General features: G+C 48.4%; 1 protein-coding gene across 23 annotated transcripts in view; it reads left to right on the top strand.

The window, feature by feature from the left end:
* Positions 1-17,800, top strand: part of Trerf1 (transcriptional regulating factor 1) — a 224,059-nt gene extending 206,259 nt beyond the window's left edge. For 16 of the 23 annotated variants that reach the window (XM_039083499.2, XM_039083492.2, XM_063267088.1 and 13 more), the window contains 4 exons: positions 504-617; positions 8,638-8,841; positions 12,026-12,273; positions 17,253-17,800. In XM_039083499.2, coding sequence (XP_038939427.1) covers positions 504-617; positions 8,638-8,841; positions 12,026-12,273; positions 17,253-17,571 — 885 coding nt within the window. In that variant the 3' untranslated portion in view covers positions 17,572-17,800. The remainder of the gene's footprint in view (positions 1-503; positions 618-8,637; positions 8,842-12,025; positions 12,274-17,252) is intronic. The other 7 variants (XM_063267092.1, XM_063267090.1, XM_017596416.3 and 4 more) reach the window with 2 other exon arrangements.
* The last annotated feature ends 277 nt before the right edge of the window (positions 17,801-18,077 follow it).

The following is an 18,077-nucleotide window of genomic DNA, read 5'->3' as shown; positions in this document are numbered from 1 at the left end:
GTTTGGGTTGATTTTGAGACAAGGTCTCGCATGGCCCAGGCTAGCCTAGAACTGGTTGTAGAGCCGAGTCCGCACTATCAAGTGCTTGACTCACAGGCGTGCATCACACCTAGATCATAAGTAGGTTTTGAGAGTCAGTGATTCAAAGAGCTGAGCGCCCTGGCCCTCTAAATGGAAGAGCATCTGTTTCAGTCTATGAAACTCCAAGGTGGGTAAAGGTTATTGCCTCACAAAACAGTGTTTATGGTGCACTTGCTGCCTCCCGTGAGGAAAGCTGTCAGATAAGAACATGCTGTGCTTGTTGATGCCTGTATAGAGAATTTCTGGAACGAGACCTAAGATAAATGAATAGTAGGGGGCCTGTTGGATGGCTCAATGGGTAAAGGAGCTTGCTGCCAAGCACAGTGATCTGAGTTCAATCCCCAAGATCCACTTGGTGAAAGATTCCAAAGTCTTCCTGCCATCAGGTACTGGGGCTAATGGTGGGTGCCCTTTCTCGGCAGGTGAAGTCCAAGACAGTGGCTCAGTGCGTGGAGTACTACTACACTTGGAAGAAGATAATGCGGCTAGGGCGGAAACACCGGACACGCCTGGCAGAAATCATTGACGACTGCATGGTGAGCGATGTCACTCTGACCCCTCTGACCTCTCTGCTCTGCCTGCACTCTGTTCCCAGGCTAGTAAGTGGCTAGTGTGTTTTGGCTTTTCCAGGCAGCTGCTAGGAAAGGCGACAGAGTTCCCTGCGCACTTGTGAAACATAGGACTTGACTCCCCGCTGTAGGCGGAAGGAAGGCATTCCCTGGTTTGGGCTAAACCCTTCCTTTAGTAAAAGATGAAATGCGTTTCTAGGCAGGCAGGAGCTGGAGTTAAACCAGGCTGGTCTGTCCCACCGTTCACTTGGTTGGCTCATAGGAGTGTGTTCTCTCCTGCTCTAAGATCCTTCCTGAGCCTTCCACATCACGGATGCCATTGGCCTGAGAACATATTGTGAGGGGGTCTCTGAGACCACCATGGCCGTAGAGTAACAATCTGCAGGAGGTGAGAAGGTAGCACGGTTCTACACGACTCAGTAGTGGATGATGGTTTAAATTTCAGGCGTCTGACCGGAGTAGTTTTCAGGGGATATTTAAGCACAGCACAGTTGGTGAAAGTTTTTCTGGTGGTAATAGCTCAACCCTGTGAGCACAGTAAGCTTAAGGCACGAGTGCACAGAATCTCCTTGTAAAGGACATGTGACATCTTCCATGAAGTGGGTTCTATGATTGGCAAGCTCACGAAGGGGGGTGGAGGGGTCTGGTGTGGTCTTTGCCACACAGGTAGCACTGAGCTCACCAGGCTGTTAACCTCATCTGCTCCCAGCCTTCCTGGTGGGTAACAGGTTAACCCCTTCCTTCCAAAGGAAGCCCTCCATGTTTATCCTAGTGTTGGGCCCATCTGGGAGCACAAGCACCTCCTCACCTCCCACAATAACTTATCTCAGAAAGACGGAGGTCTGGGATTGTGTGGCATTCTCTCTACAGCGTGACCAAGAGGCACTTGGACCTGTAGGTAGTATTACCAGGAAGTCTCCTCATTGAGGAGCTGCCGTGGGGGTGTGGATGATTCCAGTCCTTACATCATCATCCACTCCTGACATTGATCTTTATTAGCAGACAATCCAGAGTCATCTGCATATTCTAGACCTGAGACCTGAGGACTTGCTGGTCACCCGAGCTCTCAGAAGCTGGTGAAAAGGAAGGTCAAAAGGTCAAGGTCACTTTTGGTTACATAATTCATGGCTAGCCTGGGCTACATGAAAACTTAACTCAAAAAAAAAAAAAACCCAACTAAATAAATAAAAAGTAAAAGTAAAGGCCTGGGGGTATGGAGATGGCTGGGTATTTAGAGCGCACCCTGATCTTCCAGAGAACCTAAGTTTGGTTTCCAACATCCAAATGGCAATTCCAGTCCCAGGGAGTCAATGCCCTCTCCCCCGTTCCTACCACACCTGCTTTCCCAGTGTGAACAAATTTGTAACACCTTTAATCCCAGCACTGGGGAGCTCAAGCCCAGTCTGGTCTACAGAGCAAGTTCCAGTTCAGGCAGAGAAACCCTGTCTCAAAACAAACAAACAAAAAACTAAATAAATAAATTAAGTAAGTAAATATATAAATCTTTAAAAATATGAAATATGAAAGAGAACAAAAGGGAAAACAATCCGACTGGCTGAAAGTTATCTAATTCCCACAACGTGCACACCAGTCTATGAGCTGAAAGTGGCTAAGAGCACTGTCTGCTCTTGCCGAGGACATGGGTTTGGTTCCCACAACCCCACGGTGGCCCACAGCCGGCTGTGTCTCCAGTCCCAGTTGATTTAGCGCCCTCTGCTGGCTGCCTCAAGCATCGTACACAAATCAGTATACACTCAGGCACCCATACATGCCCATTACATAATTTTTTAGCAGTTTTTTTGTGGGGGAGGGGCAGGCATTTATTGGGGATAAGGAAACACACACATGCAGCAGACACACAGAGAAAGAACCTTCGCAAGCCAGAGGAGGAACAAGGGAAGGCAAAAAAAAAAAAATCCTAATTTTTTTTCTTTAAAATGTATGGATGTCAACAGTCAAGATGCAAAATGGTGTCTGTCTTCTCTGACCTCACCACTCACAGGATGTATTCTAATGTGGGTGTATGTGGAATTCCAAGAGTATTTGAAGACAGTGTGAAGGAGAACCAAAAAGTCTTAGAGTAAAAGGATGCCCAGTCTTGAAGGCTACAACCGAGGCAGGAGGCTTGCCTGAGGTCACCGAACCATGCTGTCCGCATGAATAGAATAAGCAAGGAACCATAGGAAATGCTGCCCTGAGGCCTGGGACCTCACTCCCTGCTGACCCGTAAAGCAGGACGGAGGTTTCAGTGATTGGGAAAGTCCCTTTTGTCTCTCAAATGTTCTAAACCATGTCAGCGTTGTGTTTCGGGAAGAGACAAAAATGAGATCTGAGGGACTTGGGAGATAACTGAGTGGTTAGAGTGTCTGCTCTGAGAGCAGAGGGCCCAGAGTTTGGATCCCAGAATCCATGTATACAGCATGCAGACATAGCTGTAGAGCCATAAGTTTAGTGTTTAGAAGGCTCAGAGATACAGGATCCTGGAGCAAACTGACTAGCCAAACTAGTCATATCTTTGAGCTCTGGGATCAATTGAGAGACCCTGCCTGAATGGATATGGTGGAGAGTGCTAGAGGAAGATCCACACAACAACCTCAGGCCTGCACACACATGCACATACATGTACACACATGTACACGCATGCACACACAAGCACATAAAAGGAAAGTTGAGAGAGAGAGATGTTTCTCAGGTTCTGGTGTAGCAAGGGCCTAGGGACGGTGCCCAGGGAAACGGGAATACGTAAATGACACTCAGGAAATAGTTGTCAAATGAATGAACATTTTTCTGAGACAGGGGTCACCGGTCACAGTAGCATCCCAGTGTGAACGCCTGAGGGGGATGAATGGAACACAGAGGTGCTGTACGAGGAATGTCATTAGGGAGGCATTACCACACAAGGTAGAAGCGCCATCTTGGCTAGTGGATGTCAATAGAGGAAAGGCCGGGCCAGAGTGCTGCCTCAGAGGAGGAAGAAATGCAGAGAAGGTGCCACACCTACCGGCTCATTGACAGGGAGCCAGCATTAGGGTGGGTTCCAGTATCCACACCTTTGTCCCTTGTATGTCCAGGGAAAGCAAAAGGCTATGTGCAAAGATGACTCAGGCCCATTAAAACAGTCTTTGTTTAAGACCCGAGTCATAGCTCGGGTTGCTCTTGGGTTCTGAGTACAGTCAACAGTCCAAGCACCAACTGCCAAGGAGAAACTGAAACCTGGGAAAGCACGGAAAGGTGCAGAACACTAGCACATGGTCCTGACCCTCATTCTTGTGACAGGTGAGGGGCCAGCAAGATGGCTCAGCAGGTAAAGGTGCTTGCTGCCAAACTTGCTAATCTGAGTTCAGTCACTGGGCCACAAGATGGAAGGATCTCTCCTAAAAGTTGTCCTCCGACCTCAACATGTGATGTGTGGGTGGGTAAATACACACACACACACACACACACACACACACACACACACACATAAATGTAATTTTTTTTAAAAAGGCAAGTGAGTGTTTTTCCCAGTTCAAGGGGGCTCGCTGACGCTGCAGACCTAGGTTCTGCAGATGGTCAGGGTGGGTGTAGCATGCTCACTTGTTCAGTAGGATAGTGTGAAGTCCACCTCTGGCCGTCTCTCACTAGATCCAGTGCTAACCAGTGAGGCTTGGCTGTCCAGAGGTCCCGGGGAGCTGCCTCTGTGGCTCTGGGATACAGCTTCACAGGCTTACGTCACCATGCCAGGCTTTTTTAGTGGTCTCTGGGACTTGAACTCAGATCCTTGTTTTGCAAAGCAAGCAATCACTTTGTAACAGGGCCAACTCCCCACCTTGGTCGGCTATGAGCTTGGGAAAATGACCTGTCCAGATGACTTTATGGTTTCTTTTAAGAAGAAATCTGTACAGAGTTCAGGGAGAATTCAAGTCCTGTGTGGGGCAGGGGAGGAGGAGAGGTGCCCAGTGAGTACCACACATTTAATACCTTGTCCCAACCCCGACACTTGGATGTATAACTTTGGCAGATTTGGGTTGGATATCTGTATTCCGATTTCCCCGTCTGTTACAGCATGGGTATAAAAGGCTGTCCTCTGCAAGGAACTTGTGGTATGGACGGTTGAGGTTCAGGCACTCTGTTCAGTTTCGTTCCTTGGGCTGGAGAGATGGCTCAGTGGTCGAGAGCAATCGCTGATCTTCCAGAGGGGCTGGGTTTTATTCCCAGAACCCACCAAGGGCTGTTCACAATTGCCTGCAACTCCAGCTACAGGGGATCTAATACCCTCTTCTGGCTTCTGCAGGCAGGGCATGCAGGTAGCATACACTAACACACACTCACACACACATTCACGCTCACACACACACTCATGCTCTCACACACTCACACTAATACACATGCACACTCACACACACATACACACTCACACACATACACACTCACACTCACACACACTTTCACACACACTCACAGTCATACACATACACACACTTACACACATACACACACTCATACTCACACACGCATATGTGTGTGTGTATCTCTTCCTCCTGCCTTGTGTTTGCCCAGTTCTGAAGCTGTTGTAAATGTTTCCATCTGCAGTGCATCATAAAATGGCCAACATGTAGCTACAGAGTGTTGCGTGTTGGGGTTTGACCCCCTATCTTTGTATCTCTGAGTCACTTCACCTGGTGATAAATGTTAGGGACTTTGCACAGATTGCCAATTGAAATAAAAGCCCATCTGACGTCCCGAGATGTGCATAGTCACCACATATTTGTGGCTACAAATATGAAATATGTCTTCAGAGTTCTTAAGCCAACAGAGATGGCACTGTGAGAAAATTGTGATTATAGTAAGTACCATGGAACGAGTGCCACTGTTATAAACTTTTATTGTGTAGCACGTCTTACAAATGCCAACGTGGAGGCCATGTCCGCCTAATAGTTAAGACTACAGAGTCCCTGTTCTTTTAAAGGGGACATGCACTGTTTTGCCTGAGACTGGATTTGAAAGGGGATGGGTAACAGGAAGAAGGTCACCTATCTAAAAACCAACCTGTGAGTTCTGTATTAGCAAGGGGCCTTTTTCTAGAAACTACTCCATAATAGGTGTCCAGCCTGTGCAGTTCGCACTGACTATGTAATCATTACTAACTGATCTTAATTAGCTGGCCGGCAGCTGGCCATGTCTCAGCTTGCTAACACCGACTCTTGACTCTGCATCTACACGGACACGATGCCTGTGGATCGCATCACTTTACCTGTGAACAGCACTGAAGAGGGGAAAGTGTTCACTGCCTTGTGTTGGCTGGTAACGTCTCTGTAATTGCCCCACAACTGACCCCTAAATCAAAGCTGGAGAATGGCCGCTATGGTAGAGCTGTAATCCCGGCTCTCAAAGACAGAGACACAGGATTGCCATGAGTCATTGTCCAGCTTGGATGCAGAGTGAGTTTTGGGCCAGTCTGGACCATGGTGTGAAGCTTCGTCTTAAGGGATGGGGGCAGGAGAGGCTATAGACACAGCTCAGTGGTTCAGAGCCCTTGCTGCTCTTCCAGAGGGACCTGGGTTTGATCCCCAGCACCTATATTGGGTGGCTCTCAACAGCCTGTAACTCCAGCTCCAGGGGATCTGACGCTTCTGACTCCTGACGGCACTTACTTGCCCAGACACATATACAAAGACATCCACGTAATCTAAAAATGAATATAAAAAAGCCAGGAGTGGGGCTGGAGAGATGGCTCGGCTGTTAAGAGCACTGACTGCTCTTAACTCTTCTTGGAAGTTACTACTTCTGGATTTTATGAATCAAAGACTCACCTAGACCTGGGCAGCTCGGGACAAGCAAACTGGAACTTGACTGCTATAAGCAGTACAAACAGGAAGGGCCCCAGCAGAGGCAACCGGCCTGTCAGGGAAAGACAGCTTGCCATACTTCTGTTTCCTCACTTGTAAAATGGGATGAGTATTTACAATTTGCATGCTTCTTGTGAATGGTAAAAAAATTCTAGCAAAAATGAGAGAATTCCTGTTTCCTGGTCCTCAGCCACTTCTGGGCATGCCAGGGCCAGCCACCCTTGCTCTACCCTGGAAAGCAGAGAGGAGTCAGGTAGATACTTGAGCAGGAAAGAGAGGAGAGTTTCATAAACTCCCATGTTTAGCCAAGCCTATTGATGCGTATCTGTAATTCATCACTTAAGCTGTGGCTGGAGAGCTGGCTCAGCGGTTAAGAGCACTGGCTGCTCTTCCAGAGGTCCTGAGTTCAGATCTCAGCAACTACATGGTGACTCACAACCATCTGTAATGGGATCTGATACATTTTCCTAGTATGCATGAAGACAGAGTACTTATATACGATATCTGGATAGATGATAGATAGATAGATAGATAGATAGATAGATAGATAGATAGATAGATAGATAGTAAAAAAAAAAAAAAGGAGAAGCTAAGGCAGGAGGATTATAACTTCAAAGCCAGCCTGGGCTACATCATGAGATCTTGTCTGGGAAGCAAACAGAGATAGCAGGAACCCAGGCTAGGTGTGGTGAAGCTCTGCTTCTATGTCCAGCACTGGAGAGGTGAGAGCGGGAGCTCGGGAGTCAAGGGCAGCTTTGGCTACAAAGCAAGTTCAAAGCCAGGCTGAGCTAGACGGAACAAACAAACTTGGAAAGCACTTACTGTTCTTCCTGAAGACCAGGTTCGGTACCCATCACCCACATTAAGCAGCTCATAACGATCTGTAACTCCAGCTCCAGGGAATCCGATGCCCTCTGGCCTCCTTGGACACTAGCTGGAACACTGACTGGAACATGTACACGTAAACTCACACAGACGCCACACCACACCAATAAATAAAAATAAGCTCATTTTAAAGTCAAGTTAATCCCTGAATTCTTTCCCTGCTCAACAGCTTGCTACTTGAAGTCTTATTTTATGCTTATGAGTGTTTTACCTGCATGGATGTCTGTGCGTCACACTCGTGCCCATGGAATTCAGATCTCTTGGAACTCGAGCGGTTTTGAGCCACCATGTGGGTGCCGAGAACTGATCCTGGGACCTCTGCAAGGACAGCAAACACTCGTAACTGCTGAGCCATCTCTCTAGACTCCACCCCCACCTAAAGATGCATTATTTTGTACATATGTGTTGTTGGACTGAGTGTGTACTGTATATGTGCACCACATACATGCAGGCTCCTATTGAGGCCATCGGATGCTCTCAAACTAGGCTGAGATTGGTTGAGGGCTGCCTAACACGGAAGAACAGCGTCCACGCTTAACTGCTGAACCATCTCTCCAGCCGTGTGTGTGTGTGTGTGTGTGTGTGTGTGTGTGTGTGTGTGTGTGTGTGTCTTTATAAGTGTTTGCCATAAGTGTGCAGTACCTGAGGAAATGAGCAGAAGGCATCAGACTCCCTTAGAGCTGGAGTTACTGGTGATTGTGACCTAGACACGGGTGCTGGGAACCTAATTTAGATCCTCTGAAAGAACAGCCAGGGCTCTTAACGGGTGATCCATCGCTCCATCCTCTCTGCCTTATTTTTTGAGGCTGGGTCTCTTCATATGAGATGGGAACTTAGCTTCTTGACTAAGTTGGTTGGCCTGCAATCTATAGGGATCCAATTGTCCAGCACTGGAGGCACCCTACACACACCTGCCTTTTATCTGGGGACAAGGGACTGGGACTTCCGGTCCTCATGCTTGTGTGGAAAGCAAGCGCTTTCCCCACTGTGCAATTCTCCCCTCTCGCCCTCCCCCCAGGCAGAGGATCTCTGCCTCTTTCCCCTCTGCCTTAGCAAGTTTTTCACTAAGGGATCATGGGGGGACCCAAGTGCAGTAGTAAGATTTCTTGACCTCAAGATCTCAAAGTGTCCAGAGACCAACCCCGACAGACTCTGTCACCTACCACAGGAAGAGTAGCAGGGTCCCTGCGTCGCACGACCTCCTGGCTTGTGATTTCTGTCCACCATGAAGTTACCTTTTGGGGATATCAGCCTCTCGCTTTTATTACCAACAGACCAGCGAAGAGGAAGAGGACGCCGAAGAGGAGGAAGAGGACCCGGAAGAAGATAGGAAATCCATAAAAGATGAGGAGAGTGAAGTACCCAAGACACCAGAGCCACCGCCTGCCCCTGCCCTGGCTCCCACCGAGGGGGCACCCATGCAGGCTGGTGGCCAACCATCAGGCTCCTTCATTTGTGAGATGCCCAACTGTGGGGCTGTAAGTATCTGTGTTGTCCCGGCTCTGGGAGGCGTGAGGGTAATGCAGCCGTGCCTAGTTCTAAGAGCAATGGACGTCTGGCAGAGGCCTGCCACGTAGCCACCACCTTCTTACTCGCTTGGCTAAGGGAGAGTGACTGTATGTCCTCTGTCAAGTATGATGCTGCGTGCTGGGGAATTAGGAGACCCTAAAGCCAAGTGTGACGGCTCAGGCTTGTCATGCCCAGCACTGTGGAGGCTGTGCAGAGGAATGGAGACCTTAATGCCAGCCTGAGGTAGTGAGACTCTGCCTCCAGGCCAAAAAAAAAAAAACCAAAAAACCTCCCACCTTCAGGAAGTGTGTGATTGACAGCTTTGCAGGAGAGCAGGCCTCCAGAAAATACACATTGTCTACTACACTGTGCCCTGGTACTCTGCAGGTCCTCTGACTGTGTGTCACCAAAGGCCACATTCTACATGCATTTAAATTCACTAGAAGATTGCAACATGCAACAGGATTTCCCTTTTATAACACAGTGACTTGCCTGAACCACCTCCGGTTTTATCCCTCAGGAAGGTTCAGCTTTTCATAGTCTATAAAGTGTTACTACTTCTAATTCAAATGTCACATTAGTGACATCTGAGCTAGTTGTTTCCAAGCGGCTAAAGTTTGACTTTGCAGTCCGAGGGGACAAAACCTCACTAAGCAACTTAGCGATGTGACCAGGATGAAGGGGTACGTGGGGACCCCACCTCCTCCTGAGCACAGAAGAGATAGACTGAGTGTGGGCCAGTGTCCTCTAAGACTCACATCCTAGAGGCTGTGTAGCATAGCTTCTGTGTGTTCCGCCTGTCCCCACTAGCCTGCACGACTGAGATTATGTTCTAGAGGTGTCACCCCCTTCCCAGGAAGCTCACGTCCTCCACTCATCTGTTTGTCTAATACAGAGCACATGGATGCTGTTGCTGAGTCCCCCATTTAAAAAAGACTTTGAATCCCTGTTTATATCCCAGGCTGGGCGGGTGGCACACGCCTTTAGTCCCAGCCCGCTGGAGGCAGATTCAGGCTTCTCCAGTTTAAGGCCAGCAAGGACTACAGAGTGAGACCATGTCTCAAAAGAAAGAAAGACATAAAATATTTTATAAAATGTTTTACGAAAAATGAAAAGGCTTTAAAAATAAATACAAGTGGGCCGGTTGGTGGTAGCACAGGTCTGTAACCCCATCACCTGAGAGGCAGAGGCAGGTTTGAGTTGGAGGCCAGCCTGGTCTACAGAGTGAGTTCAGGACAGCCAGGGCTACACAGAGAAACCCTGCCTCAAAAACAAACGAACAGAAAATGGAAGTGTACACATGTTCCATTCCCTTTTCGAGAGCATGAGAAAGACCAGTGTACTGGGTCTCTGACAGCCTGGCCTCCATGCCCTGGCATTGCTATTCTGCCCAAATCACTTCCTGCAGATTAAGATGTGACTTTAAGTGACAATGTTTCTTGGTGAATTTGTTCAGAAACTGGGCACTTTTTCTTTAGGGTACAATAAATGATTGGTTCTCAATTTGGGGGTTTGGGGTTTGGTTTGGGTTTGGTTTGTTTTTTGTGGTAGGGGGGTCATCTTTTACTTTGCCCAATCAGACACGCTCAGCGAGAGAGACATTCTTAATGACTTCTTTAAAAAAACTCATCAAAGAAAGCATGATTGATGGCTTATTCCATGCCTAGCAATGAAGCCTGGGTTCAGTAAATCAGAAATAGATTTTTTTGTAATGCAATAAAAAGGACCCATGAGCTGAACAAAGAGAGGGCATCTAAAGCCACTGTGATGGAATAAAGGCCCTTGGTTTGGAGGGCTGTGGACCATAGCCTAGTACCTCAGTGCCTCTGGATAGAGGATAATTTGGTCCTACAATAACATTTTTTTTAGGACTGGGAAGGCAGGACCTGCATCTGGTGGGTAGGGGCCACAGAGGCCTCTACAAACTTGCTGTGCACAGGACAGTCACCACCTGTCCAGCCCCAAGTATCCTTAGAGCTGAGGCCAAGAAGCCCAGCTCTGTGCCAATATTTGAATCTAATCAGGCATGGTGGCAGACACCCGTACTCCCAGCACGTGGGAGAAGAAGGCAGGAGAAGATGCACTCTGGCTATTCAGTGAGGTGAAGGCCAGCCTGGAGCACAGGTTAGACTAACTCAATGAAGTCATTGGTCTGCATATTCACAGCCAGCCATAGTGATAAGACTTGTAAATCTAGTACTGGGGAGACAGAGGCAGGAGGATTGCCTCGTGTTTAAAACTACAGTTTAGGGCTGGAGAGATGGCTCAGTGGTTAAGAGCACTGACTGCTCTTCCTGAAGTCCTGAGTTCAATTCCCAGCAACCACATGGTGGCTCACAACCATCTGTAAAGAGATCCGATGCCCTCTTCTGGTGTATCTGAAGATAGCCACAGTGTACTTATATAGAATAAATGAATAAATCTTAAAAAAAAAAAAAAAAAACACTACAGTTTAAACTGTATACATGGGTTGGGGATTTAGCTCAGTGGTAGAGCGCTTGCCTAGCAAACACAAGGCCCTGGGTTCGGTCCCCAGCTCCGAAAAAAAGAAAGAGAAAAAAAATAAATCTTAAACTGTATACATAAACTGTGTATAGTAAGTTCCAGGCCAGCCAGGTCTGCAGAATGACACCCTGTCCCCCAAACTATGAGAAAGCCTGGCCCTTTGATTCTCTTAAAGTTTGGGGGTCTTAAACATTGTGGCTTCTGCAGTGTACACGGACTGCAGAGAACATTCATCTAGCAAGCATAAGTAAGACCCAGGTTCAATCCCCAGCATCACAGAAAGCAACCAGACTTAAAACAAGAGCTACCGAGGGGCCCTCTAACTCCTCTCATTTTGCACATAGGGAAAAAAAGAAGTATTTGAAAATCGAGTGGTTTAATGGCCTCTGATATTTGCAACAGGGTTTCAAGTTAGAGCTGGGTGCTAACTGGCTTTGAGACAAGAGCTTTGTCCTTGGTACTAAGCCTCTCGGCCTTTTGCTCTGGTTAGGCCAGTGAAGGAAGTCTTATTGGCACAGTTTGTGGTTGGGGTATCTGAGCTTTGCTTTCTGTGGCACACACCCAGTGCTTGCTTGTGTGAGCCCTGTGCTGTTTCATGTATCCCATGTTTTGCCACCAAGTAACTAACAACCCTAATTTCCTTTTCAGGACTGTAGATGTCATGTCGCTCCCTTTCTTCCTCAGGTGTTCAGCTCCCGACAGGCACTGAATGGCCACGCCCGCATCCATGGCGGCACCAACCAGGTGGCTAAGACCCGAGGTGCTGTCCCCTCTGGGAAGCAGAAGCCAGGTGGCACCCAGAGTGGGTATTGCTCAGTGAAGAGTTCACCATCTCACAGTACCACCAGTGGAGAGACCGACCCCACCACCATCTTCCCCTGCAAGGAGTGTGGCAAGTAAGTACACTTGAACTGGGTATCAAACCCAAGGTCAAAGTGAATGATGGTTCTGTGGGGGCTGTTTTCTTCAGCTGACTTTCAGGACTCCCCTTGATACTACCCGGGAGGTCTGCAGATAGATCTTTTCACTCCCTCTATCCATTCCTCTGCCCACAGCAGACATTACTAATCAATTACCGCATTCTCTAACATCACATCACATTAAAATGCAGCATCCTATCCTTCACATCATAATGATGCATGGTGGCACATCTAGTTGATTGAAGCCCAGGCATTGAGATAAAACCTGCTTTTCATCCTTGTCCCTTTAGATATACCTTAAAACAGCACCTAAGGGAAGAAGCTAACAGTAGGTGAGAAGAGCAATAGCTTTTACTCCACCACATACTTCATGTGTGTGACTTCACTCAATCCTCACAGGGAAAAACTCCATCCAACGCAAGTTGCCTTCATTCTTAGTTTACAAATAAAGATTTTAAGGTCAGGTAAAATGGCTTTTCCCAAGTCACACTTGCCAGGAAAGCAAAGCTGAGATTTAAACCTCGCTATGTCCAGATGCAGCGCCTGGCCTCTCCACGCTGCTCCAGCTTTCTGCCTGGTTTTGATTAGCTACATTGCAAAGAGCCTAACTAGTGTTAAAATACATGGCTCCTTCACAGCTTCCTTCCCCGTCAGTCCGCCTAGCCCCAAGGCCATAGCAATCTCACACACTTCACCTTCATCGTTTGCGATTAAAGATGAGTGCTAAGGGCTGAACCACACCACAACTCAAAAGAGGTTTCTTTGGGGTTGGGGGTTTAGCTCAGTGGTAGAGCGTTTGCCTAGCAAGAGCAAGGCCCTGGGTTCGGGCCCCAGCTCCAAAAAAAAGAAAAGAAAAGGAAAAAAAGAGGGTTTTTTTTTCCAGTGAATCTCAGGGCTCACGGTGTGATCAAACACCCTACAACAGAGATGGGTAGCTGTTCTTTGCTACTCTGTGGGTTCTTCTTTTTCCTGCTCCTATCCCCTCCCCCTTCATCTTCTATCACTAAATCGGAGAGAAAGGAAGGTAGAGAAGAGAAAGAGAGAAAGATCCCTGAATCTAATTTCTTTCTTGTTATTTCTTCTTTGAACATGACTAACATACCACAAGCTACCCCCCTGCTGAGTGACCAACAACCCCCAACCCCATCTCTGGGAGCCCTGGCATTTATACCTTCTGAAAGTTCAGAAACAATGTCAGAAACTGTCTGCAGCTGGCAAAACCACCCCTCTGCCAGAGCAGGAGACAAATCACAGGCAGCAGCCGCAGACAGTCCCAGGCAGCCCCACAGCCCCACCCTGGGATTAAAACGAAAACATATCCTTATAATATTTTTGTGTTTAAAAAAAATTCTAGAATTCTCACTACAGACATGGCTTAGCAGTTGGGAACATCGGTTGCTCTTACAGAGGACCTGGGCTTGCTTCTAGCACCCACATGGTAACGAACAACCGTCTGTGATTCCAGTGCCGGGAGATCTGACGCTGTCTTCTAGCTTCCACAGATGCTGCTCAGAATTACATGCAGGCAGGCTCCCGCTCATATAAAAAATAACAACCAAATAAAAAGAACAACTGTGATAGTAAAATAGTAATAATAATGTATCAGGCAACTTCATGGCATTCAGCAGGGTCCTCCCTGCCTTTGCCTGAGACGGTTTTAAATGGTGTCTTATACTCTCCATTCATTTACTCTTTAGAATAGCCCTGTGAGGGGGTGACGAGACAGCTCAGCACACAGTACCTGCCACTTGCCGACAAGTCCAGATCCCACCTGGGAGATTCGTGACTTCAGAAAGTTGTCCCCTGACTTCCACGTATACAGACATCATGGGAGTGTGTACGCCCATGTGCACACATGCTGATGTGCACACACAATTACAGAAACTGAGGCAGAGGGAAGTTAGGCCTGCAGCTAGGCTGACCTGCGGATGAGCCTCTTATTTAGCCTTCAAAACACTCAGGCTGGCCTGGCCTCTTATGATTCAGCCACTGGGCTGCATTGCCCCTCACACTTAGAGAGAAGAGTGACCTGCAGGCACCCTACTCTGACAAGGAAGCAGCCGAGGCTCAGCTGTCACCCCCTGTTGTCCTGGAAACATCAAGGCCTTGCCAGGCTCCTCTGAAAAGGAAGCAAGAGCCTTCTCTGTAGGAGCGGGATTCTCTGTAGTCCACCAGGTGGAGACGAAGGCCTCCTCAGGCAAAATCTCCACAGGCTGACGGTCCCAAATCTTAAAATCCAAAACTTGGCGAGCAAGCACTTGACACTGCAGATGAAAAGTTCTACACTGGGAAACTTTGTTCTGCTCAGAAAATGAGTGAAAGCCACTCAGTGCTGAGGCAGTGTGCACACCTGTGTCTCCCACACACGTCTGGGGGCTGATGGGAAAGGGTCACAAGTTCAAAGGCAGCCTGGGCTATCTAATGAGAGCCTGTCTCAGATGACACATGAATGGGTGAATAGATGGACGGACGGACGGATGGACGGACGGATGGACATGGGGACTGACGGGAAATGATCACAAGTTCAAAGGCAACTTGAGCTATCTTGCAAGAGCCTGTCTCAGATGATGGATGGGTGTCTCAGATAGTGGATGGATGGATGGACGGACAGATGTAATTGAATTATTTATTCTAGCTAGCTTGTATAAAAGCCATAACAACCTGATATTTTATTTACAAGCCTAGATTGAGTAGGTTCTGTGCCATTCTCACCTGTACCCGAACCGTACGTCCCTGTTAACTTGCTCTTTGAGTCTCACCCGAGCTGCTCCTGCCCCCTCAGCCTGTCCTCAGGGTATACTTTTCCTGGCCAGGGGCTCATGAGCCATCTGATCTCCTGGCAGCCACCTTTTCTCTCCGACCTCTCTCTCCTCCTCTGTCCACAGTGGTCACTACCTGCAGCCCCTAGCCTGGTAACTGATTACCTCTATTCTATACCGCCCACCAGTAACTGTCAGCCACTTCTATTTAACCAGTCAGAGAAGATTGGTGAGCAAACTTTACACAACATGGGAAGTGCTTGTCTGGACTGCAACCAGATCCTGGGAGCCAGTATTTAGCATTCGAATACCAGACCAACCCCCAGCAGATACATACATACATACATACATACATACATACATACATACATACATACATACATACAATGGAAACAGGAGAACCCAGAGTTTAGGGGCATCCTTGGCTATATGGAGTTGAAGGCTAGCCTGAGCTACAAGAGAGCCTGTCTTAAAAGTGGGGGTAAAGCAGTGAGCCTCATGCTTAGCCTTGGGTCCCGTCTGCAGGAAGTTTCACTGTGTGTACAGATCTATAGCGTCTGATCGCTGTGGACCAGAGGGCACTTGCCTCAGGTTTCATGTTCCCGGCTGTCCTTCAAAAGCACACAGCAGGGTTGGGGATTTAGCTCAGTGGTAGAGTGCTTGCCTAGCAAGCGCAAGGCCCTGGGTTCGGTCCCCAGCTCTGGAAGAAAAAAAAAAAAGAAAAAGAAAAAAAGAAAAAGCACACAGCAAGCATTTTTCTCGTCCCTGTACTCGAGATCTTTTCTTTCTTTTGGCTTTATTTGTTATTAGTGTACATATGTGCCCACGTACATGGCAGGACACACATGGGAGGCCAGGGGACAGCTCTGTAGGGTCAGTTCTCTCCATCTATCTGTGGGCCCTGGGGCGCGGGGAAGAACTGAAGGTGGCCAGGCTTTCTCTGCAGACGCTCTCCCCAGCCCTCACCTGCCCCTCCCCAGGTCATTCCCTAGCAAAGTCCAAGCAAGACTTTTATGAAAACTAGACATGTTTCCTGAGGTTTTCCAGAGAGGAACAGCACTGAACAAGTCCACGACAGCCTCTTTCGGCTGCTCAATCCTCTTCATTTCCCACATGTCCAGATAGAAGCCAGCCTCAGGCTGTAGGGCTCAGGCTGGGTCGCTGGACTGGTTGGAGAGTGACTAAATTGTATTTATGCTATTCTTTCTCCATAAACCCGGGTTCGTATCTGGGCTGACTTTCCTGAAAATGGCCGAGATAGCAAATAGGTAGAATGTGCAGGCCATGCTCTCTCTCACCACCTCACTTTCCCATCACATCCCAAAAACAGTAGGGGGAAAAAAACTCAACAAACAGACATAGTTGTGTGCCAGTGCCTAGAATAATAAGGGGGCCGGACCCTTGATCTAAAGACTCTGGCATCCTTCGATCCCAGGACTGCAGGTCATTGACATGTTGGCTCACATGATTTCTTGCCTGGAGGTGGGAGAGAGGACCGGCCTTTACAATAAGGCTTTTAATCGCATCCTTGGCCTTGGCTCATGCTAGACAGACACCTCCTAACTTGGTTACAACAAATATGTCTCCCGACTTTGCCAGCTGCTTTCTGTGAGGGTGCAGCCTCTCTGAGCCCAGGCCTACTTCATTCTAAAGAAAACAGTATGAAATGATAATTATGGTGGCCAAGGGGGTCTGCAGCAAAAAGAAGTGGTAGAGGGAAAAAAATGGAGTGGGAAAGGGGGCCCCCAAGTGGTGTGCGGGAAGAATTTTCCAGCCCTTTGACCGGAAGAAGGCCTGAAGCCAGGGACAGAGGTGGGCTGTTCTATGGTGCAGCCATCATCAACAGAGTTTGGGGTTTTCCAGTCCAGACGGTGTGGGTAGGGGTGGGAATGGGAGAAGGCCCAAGGAGAGGCAGGAGTGCTTGCTAGACCGTAGACAAATTGGACACTCTTTGGGGTCTTCATTAGCACAGGAAGGAAACAGGACACGCCATACTTCCTGTCCCCATTCCTCTTCCTCATAATGCTTGGGGAGATGGCCTGACTGGTCACAGCATGAAGAAGCCACGGCAAGCCAGATCTGTATGCCCCAGTCCCCGAAGTCCCCGCAGGAAACTGCAGGGAAACGGGCGTCTGTACCTTTAGGAGCTCAGGTCAGCCCCTAGGTCTCACAGACTGCTCTCTCCCTCCTTTCCAGGGTCTTCTTTAAGATCAAAAGCCGGAATGCACACATGAAAACCCACCGGCAGCAAGAGGAGCAGCAGAGGCAGAAGGCTCAGAAGGCAGCCTTCGCGGCAGAAATGGCAGCCACCATCGAGAGGACTACGGGGCCGGTGGGGGCACCGGAGCTGCTGCCTCTGGACCAGCTGAGCCTGATGAAGCCCAAGGACGTGGACATCCTGGATGATGATATGGTCCAGCAGTTAGGCGTCATGGACGAGGCTGAGGTGGTAGGCACGGATCTTCTCTTGGACAACCAAGATTCAGTTTTGCTTCAGGGTGATACAGAACTCTAAACCCCCCGTTCATCACCTAGAGACACAGAAGCCACGGCCTCCACCTCCGTTTGTCTGCAGAACCTGGACTTCCTGCTCCTTTGGAAACCCTTTTAAACTACCTGTTTAAAAAGTGGTCCTTTTCTTCAGGTTAAGGGAGGGGAAAATCCAGTTCTTTCTCTTTTACCTTCTTTTGCATTGTTTTTGTTGGGGGTTGGGGGGAATAAAAAATTGGCACAACTGTCTTTAAGAGGTGTCTCATCTGGGCTGTGTTCTCGTGAGGCCGTTTCCCTCGGGCGAGCCTCACTCTTGTGTTGCTTTGCTTTCAAATGTCAGCCACCCTGGTTGCCTTTTATCTCCAAACTTGCTGTGTGTGTGTGGGCGTGTGTGCGTGTGCACGCGTGTATGTGTGTGCATGTGTATGTGTGTGTGTGTTGGAAGCAGGTTATCCCATTCGTTCTGGGACTTTAGACCATGTTTTCCCACAAAGAATTATTTTATTCTGTTCTGACCTGCCAGAAAGAGTT

This window comes from Rattus norvegicus, chromosome 9, assembly GCF_036323735.1.
Source record: "Rattus norvegicus strain BN/NHsdMcwi chromosome 9, GRCr8, whole genome shotgun sequence".
NCBI lineage: Eukaryota > Metazoa > Chordata > Mammalia > Rodentia > Muridae > Rattus > Rattus norvegicus.
The sequence above is the reverse complement of the archived record's forward strand: the minus strand, read 5'-3'. Positions and strand labels throughout refer to the sequence as shown.